This window comes from Branchiostoma belcheri, unplaced genomic scaffold (genome assembly GCF_001625305.1).
Source record: "Branchiostoma belcheri isolate BF01 breed outbred unplaced genomic scaffold, Haploidv18h27 scaffold166, whole genome shotgun sequence".
Taxonomy (NCBI): domain Eukaryota; kingdom Metazoa; phylum Chordata; class Leptocardii; order Amphioxiformes; family Branchiostomatidae; genus Branchiostoma; species Branchiostoma belcheri.
The window spans coordinates 152,248-159,798 of record NW_017803113.1 but is presented as its reverse complement, the minus strand read 5'-3'; the positions used below and the strand labels follow the sequence as shown (position 1 = coordinate 159,798).

General features: G+C 44.7%; 1 protein-coding gene across 1 annotated transcript in view; it reads left to right on the top strand.

Moving 5' to 3' along the window:
* Positions 1-7,551, top strand: part of LOC109466419 (phosphotriesterase-related protein-like) — a 9,824-nt gene that overhangs the window by 1,330 nt on the left and 943 nt on the right. The window contains exons 2-6 of the mRNA XM_019764135.1: positions 3,975-4,140; positions 5,185-5,369; positions 5,818-5,973; positions 6,174-6,338; positions 7,071-7,285. Coding sequence (XP_019619694.1) covers positions 3,975-4,140; positions 5,185-5,369; positions 5,818-5,973; positions 6,174-6,338; positions 7,071-7,285 — 887 coding nt within the window. The remainder of the gene's footprint in view (positions 1-3,974; positions 4,141-5,184; positions 5,370-5,817; positions 5,974-6,173; positions 6,339-7,070; positions 7,286-7,551) is intronic.

Sequence of the window (7,551 nt, the reverse complement as noted above, 5' to 3'; positions counted from 1 at the left end):
CTACTTACTTTACCACCACTTGTCGCCGCCCCCCCCACATTTTTCCATGTGATTGTCTCACTGATTTGGGGCTGGTGGGAGTACAAATATCCACGTCTGAAACGTACGCACGGCCGGTACCACTTTGGACATGTAGTTCCAAAAAATTGTTTAAAAACTACATTTTATGCCGTGTACTACGTGATTGTATGGTAACGTAGCGGGGAACGCTTCATGTTCGGCCTTGTTTTCACCGCTGGCCGCAGCCGACTTGCAAGACGTCACCACCGCATCGAAAGGTAAGGCAAGTCGAAACGTACAGCTTTGGATCCCGGCCGGAGAGTGTTGGTGATCAAGCAAGCAATAGTCAAAGATTTGTGAAAAAAAGACAATATTCAAATATTGATTCTATCGGTAACGGGGGGTAGTTGAATGTTGATGCACAAGTACGTAGCTTTGTTGTTTTTAATACGAAATGCGCCGAACACTCCTTTAATAGCGCCCGGCCGATCGACCCATGGAGAGCAACAATCATACAGGCGGAGAACTGGGCGGAGTATTTGGGTGTAGAGGTGCTACCGAATTTAAAATTTGACACCGAAACCAATTGACACAACAACAAAAGACTACTGGGATCAATGGGACTTGCAATTCCGAACAGGAGAAAGTGACAAGTTTGACTGCGTTTCAAGTAATCTCTCGTTATGTGATAGATGTTTTTGTCACAAAATCAAAGGAATAAACTTATAAGTACAGTCTGTTCAGAGGAAAGAAATACTTCCTTCTCGGGGTCCATGTTCTGGAAAGCTGTCCTCAGCGCTGCGCATGCATGCCACGGCCCTCTCTGTGTTCTTCAGCTGTAGGTATACTTTGCCTGTCGGCGCGCCAAACACCCCACCCACCGGCCGGGCGGTAAGATTTCATCAAAGACTACATTTTAAGTCAACTCCGCCCCTATCATTGTAGCTTGCCGAACAGTCGAGTAGGAGTACATCTAGCTGGAATTTTCACGTCGTACTGGCTGGTGTAGCCCGCTACAAAGTAATTTCCTGTGGCATCTATCAAGATTTAAAAATATTTGTGATACGAAGTGAAACATGGTTAACAATTTCTGAACCTTTGAAACGACATGGGCATAATCTTTGTTGAAGATTCCTGAGTTGAACTCAAGCCGGAAGTGTAGTGGAAATGATGACCATCAGGCGAGGCACAACTGTTATGTTATCACATGTTACGTTACGACGCAAGAACGTTCACGGCTTGCGGACCATTTGTATGTGTACTTACGGGAGGTTATATTTTTGCCGGGGTTCCACTGAGATCGGCGCCGGCTAGCTGGGGAACGATCCTGTCGGCATGACAAAGCGCCGGGTGTCATTGCCAGAAACCTACATTTTCTTACCGTGGGTGACTTGACTTCTTCTTTTACCGCAACTTGGTGTCAATATCGACGAAAGTCACAGGAAATATGTTCATTTATTGAAGTTTAACTTTATTTCCACTCGTCAATATTTTTATCTAAACATGCTATGGACGAATCGATGTCGTTCCAAGCTCCCCGTGCCGGTGTTCCGCTATATTCCTGGGTCGTCCACGGATTTTTTGGCGGAAACCTCAAATAAAGTACGCACCGCGACTTTGGCGACGGCCCGAGACACTTCTGGGATTTTGAAAAATGTAAAAAGTGCGTACTATATTCGGGAATTTACGGCGTATTTCTTGTAATTCGGTACTACGCGACGCCATATTTTACAAAAGTTTTTCGGTAGCCCTCCCCCCAGGCCGATTTTTTTTTCGATGGCCCTCACCCCATCTCAAATTTTTTTCCATGGCCCTTCCCCCAGGCCAAAAAAATTTTCAATGCCCCCCCCCCAGTGCACCAGCCCTCTCCGGTAAATATCGTACAGTCCCTTAACAAGGCCTCTCTCTCGGTCATAGCATGTGTTTATCCATGTAATTCGATAATATGTAGCTTATAGAATTGATTATCCCATGTGGAGATAAGGACGTCCACATGTTATCGTATGACGGAGGTTAGGACGGGTCTCTGTGCTGTAAAAGTGTCTTTTCAGAATTAAACAAAAAAAATGAAAAAGAAGACATGATGTTAAAACTTTTAACCTTCAACGAAAAATAACGTTCAAATGAAGAATCACTGAAGCGGCTGAATCGCTATCGCACAACGTTTGACATCTCTTCACTTACACCCCATTCCTGACACATTGACATCACTTGGGTAACCACGCCGAGTGACGATGATTGTCACTAGCGCATAGCACATAGCGTATATTTATTTGTGCTAAATTTGTGTTTTCTTGCTGTGTTAACATAGCCTGTGTTACACAAGAGGTTAATGACCCCCACCCACTTCGGGTCGACGACCGCCAGGAGCGCGATTAGTCGGGCTATGTTTAACTCCATGCTGCACAGGTTTGTGCACACGCACGTGCCAAAGTAGTGGGTGCAATTCTGATGCATTCCGCCAGGGGGCGCAGCTGCTTGGAAGTCTTGCTGTTCGTGAGGCTGTGGATGGGGGGAGTTCAGTAGCCTGACGTCCTAGACAGGCAAGGTAGACTGGTAAGGTAGCCTGGTAAGGTAGACAGCCCAGGTTTTTCCGTAAACCCGGCGTGGCATAGTGAACTTCTGACCGACTTAGGGACCAGCTTGTGTCCAGGGGCCGTGCTTGTATCCAAGCATATCTTTCGGTAATCTCCAAGCAGATCCCTTTCGGTGGCAAAAAGACAGTATCAAATTGGCCAGGCAGTATCCATTAACCAGAGAAGGTCGCTGGTCACCGACAGGGGTAGCGACAAAACAACGGCCGCATATAAAAAGCTAACGATCAATCCCACAACCTCTGCTTGGAGAGTAATCTTTCGGTGCACAAGACAATTGGCCGGACAGTATGCAGTATCCACACTGTCTTGCCACCGAAAAGATATGCTTAGACTCAGGCTTACAGATTAGGATCCGCATGCAAATTGTGGTGAAGGTGAAGGAGAAAGGGGGGCGTGTCAGAGTGAACTTTTGACCGACTTAGAGACCCACAGAGTTGGCCCTTGGACTCCTACAATCCAAACAAGTACTCAGCATTGACGGAGTTTGTTGTACTTTTCAAAATGTTCTTTTCAGAAGATTTTCTTCATTCCAGGCTAAAAGTGGCAAACACTTCCCAAAGAAAAGAAAAACATTTGCAGCAACATTTTTTTCAGCATGCAATAATGGTGTGATATTTCAGGCACAGTAAGACTGCAGGACAGCCTTGCCCTTTGTGGCAATTTTCATCTAAACTCAGTTACAAGGTGGGTGGCCATGGCCCTGTAGTCACAACATTTTTTGGTTAGGTCATAAAGTTTTTTTTACTTATTTTGGTGATTACTGTTTTTTGGTGTTTTCCATTTTTGCACTGCCTTTCTTGCTCACTTAACAGACAATGATACATTTATAAACTATGACAGACTAGAAAATCACAATTTCTTAAATCTTAATTATGTTAATACAGCATGAAAACCTGTAATGGTATCAATTGTTTTGTTAATTAATAAATTAATGCAAGTATTTAATTTAATTTTTAAAAAGTGTATATTTGTATATTTCTGTTCTTATACTTTGTGTTATTTTTGTCTGGACTCCAGGAAAACTAGTGATGCATTACTAATGAATATCTTAGGTTTCAACTCCAAAATGCTCATATTTTGCCCCCAACAGTTGAGGAAAGTCTTTTTCTTCCTACTTGGTACAGTTTTTCCATCTATCAATGCAGTGGTTACATTAAAAGTTCAAAATGCATTGTTTCAATATTAACCCAGCCTTTTGTGTTGACTTCATGGCTCCTATCGTAGCATTTGGGGCTGTAATAGGATGCCTAGACCTGTTTTTATTTTTTTCTAAAAAGATTCGAGAACCAACTAATTAAGATGGTGTGGCCTTGATAAACCAAACATCACGTAGATTATAATTTATAGTACTCTAATGATCTTCTCCCTGCTTTCCAGTTCTGGGACCGATAGACCCTGCTGAGCTAGGTCGAACCCTGACCCATGAACACCTCATGATCGACGCCTCTCCTCTGGGAGTTGGCATCCCCCCTCCCCCCTTCCTCCCCAACATGAACAGTCTGCCCTTCAACATGGACAACCTTGGATTCATCAGGCAGTTTCCGTAAGTCTACAGTAGTGGTAGCTTTGTTTTAACTTACCTGTGTGTGTGTGTGTAATCTGTGTGTGGATGGTGCTCAGCACCAAGGACACGTGTATTTGTGTGTGGATGGTGTTCAGCACCAAGGACAGGTTTGCCTGTGTGTGGATGGTGTTCAGCACCAGGGAGAGGTATGTTTGTGTGTTGATGGTGTTCAGCACCAAGGACAGGCATATTTGCATATACGTGTGTGGATGGTGTTCAGCACTAAGGACAGGCATATTTGCATATATGTGTGTGGATGGTGTTCCACACCAAGGACAGGTGTGTTTGTGTGTGGATGGTGTTCAGCACCAAGGACAGGTATGTTTGTGTGTGGATAGTGTTCAGCACCAAGGACAGGCATGTTTGTGTGTGGATGGTGTTCAGCACCAAGGACAGGTATGTTTGTGTGTGGATGGTGTTTAGCACCAAGGACAGGCATGTTTGTGTGTGGATGGTGTTCCACACCAAGGACAGGAATGTTTGCCTGTGTGTGGATGGTGTTCAGCACCAAGGACAGGCATGTTTGCCTGTGTGTGGATGGTGTTCAGCACCAAGGACAGGCATGTTTGTGTGTGGATGGTGTTCAGCACCAAGGACAGGCATGTTTGTGTGTGGATGGTGTTCAGCACCAAGGACAGGCATGTTTGTGTGTGAATAGTGTTCAGCACCAAGGACAGGCATGTTTGTGTGTGGATGGTGTTCAGCACCAAGGACAGGCATGTTTGTGATTCTGTGTAAAATAGCCCAAGAAGACTACTGAAGGGACTGATAAAATCTGGTCTGTGTTAGCAGGTGGTCACTATTTACAGGATTTTCAGTAATGCAAAAAGACTTGTAGTGAGGTCTTTTTGAGCATGTGAACTTCACCAATAAAAGTGGTTAACTCCTCAGTTATTGAGTTATTCCATTGTTTGCTCAAAGATCATACAACAAAACTTCATCAGTATTAATCAACAACAAATCTTACTCATTCTCCATTTTTAAGCTTAAAACATTTGATCTTTTTATTTCCTATGTCCCTAGATGGAGCTACAAGCCAAACCTGACCCTGTACGGGGAGGAGCAGCACGTGATGGAAGAGCTGAAGTTCTTCAAACAACATGGCGGCTCCTCCATGGTGGAATGTACCATTGTGGGTCTGGAGAGGGACATGAACATGATGAAGAGAATGGCAGAGGAGTCTGGGGTCAACATCATCTCTGGAACAGGTATGGGCAGCACATCAGCAGAATGCACTGCACCTGTGTGAAACCTGTAATGTATTGTGCATAGTACTTTTAAGGTCATGTTTGGATATTTAAGGCTGACATTCTGTCTGTACTGTAGTTTTCAAATGTTGTGTCGGAAAACATATCATCTGCAATATTGTTATGCAACATTGACCAAAGGTCCAACTAAAACCATTAAAAAAAGGGTTTTGTGCATGCGCAGTATGCTAGTATTTAATCAAAGCCCGGATATGTATGTATGTATTATACATGTATGTCACATGGATTTGTTTGGCCAATCAGCACACCTGTTCAAATTCTGAACAAATATTATTACCCAATGACAGATGGAAAGAATATGTGCAGGCCAAGTCTTTTTGTAGGAGCTTTTTGATGAGTTTTAATGTCTATGAAGGAACTAAATATAAGTGTTTCTTTCTTCCAAAAGGTTACTACGTAGATGCTGCGCTTCCGGCAGAGGTCCACAGCGCAACTCAGGAGCAGCTGGTGGCAACCATGGTCCAAGACGTCACCCAGGGGGCTGCTGGGACTGGCATCAGGTGCGGGGTAATCGGGGAGATTGGAACGTCCTGGCCAATTACAGGTCTGTACATCTGACTGCCATCATCCATCGTAGACTAACTGTATTGCTTCAGTTACCATGGTGACAGATCTCTGGTTCAGGTCATTTGTTTAGAAAAAAAGAAGAGGAAGAAGAAACAATCATTTGTTTTCCTTCTGCAAAGGTAAACATAGATAGCAATTGTATCTCTCAGTGATACTTGTTGTTTCTTGTCTCCATAGCAACAGAGAAGAAGGTGCTTGTTGCCACGGCAGCAGCTCAGACCCAGCTGGGCTGTCCCGTCATCATCCACCCTGGTCGGAACCGAGCGGCGCCGGCCGAGGTCATCCGCATCCTGGCAGAGGCCGGGGGGGACATCAGCAGGACGGTCATGTCACATCTGGACAGTACGTAAGGCCACACACACACACACACACACACACACACACACACACACACACACACACACACACACACACACACACACACACACACACACACACACACACACACACACACACACACACACACACACACACACTCACACTCACACTCACTCACACACACACACACACACACACACACACACACACACACACGCAGACACTCACACACACACACAAACACACACACACACACACATACACACACACAGACACACGCACGCACGCACGCAAACACACACACACACACACATTCGCATACACATTCGCATCCTGGCAGAGGCCGGGGGGGGGGGACATCAGCAGGACGGTCATGTCTCATCTGGATAGTATGTGATTTTTTGCATAAAGATTGTTTGGTAAGAATGTAAGACATTTTTCTCTGTTTGTAAATGCCATAACAGAGGTTGGAAGGGACAGTCATGTCATATATAGACAGTACTATGTGTATGTTCTTTTGGTTATTTTTTATGTAAAGATTGTTAAGTACACCTTCATGAGCTACATGTAAGCAAATTTGGGAAACACTCAGGCATGACATTGGGTCAAGGTCCCAGAAAAGGTTATCTCATTTCCTGTCTTCAGTTCTTGCTGTGACAGAGAATACATGATATGGTATGCACAATATTTACAGGTTCATTTACAGGGCACATTTTTTAATTAAATTGCAGACTAAACTGCTTCCCTTGTACCCAGGGACCATCTGTGACCACGATGAGCTTGCGGAGTTTGCGAAACTGGGCTGCTATCTGGAGCTGGACCTGTTCGGGATCGAGGTGTCGTATTACCAGCTGGGCGACTTCGACATGCCCAGCGATGCCCAGAGGATACAGATGATCAAACATGTGCTGGACGAGGGGTACGAGGATCGCGTGGTGATCGCACATGACCTGTACACCAAGCACAGGCTGGTACGTTCTATTCCAAATGATCTCATGATATAATGAACGCTATTTTGCCTGGAGTCCAACAGGAAATACAGGAAATACATTTTATTTCATTTCAAAACCCCCCCCAAAAAAATACAATGAATGAAACATAACAAAATTGTACATTGGGTAAATCTATTGATGTGCAGGCTGGTACTTCATCTTCATCTTTGCCGGGGCTCTAAGATGTTGTACAAGCCCCGGCTACACCCCCATATAGCCCCTATTGGGGCACTTTAGGGGGGGGC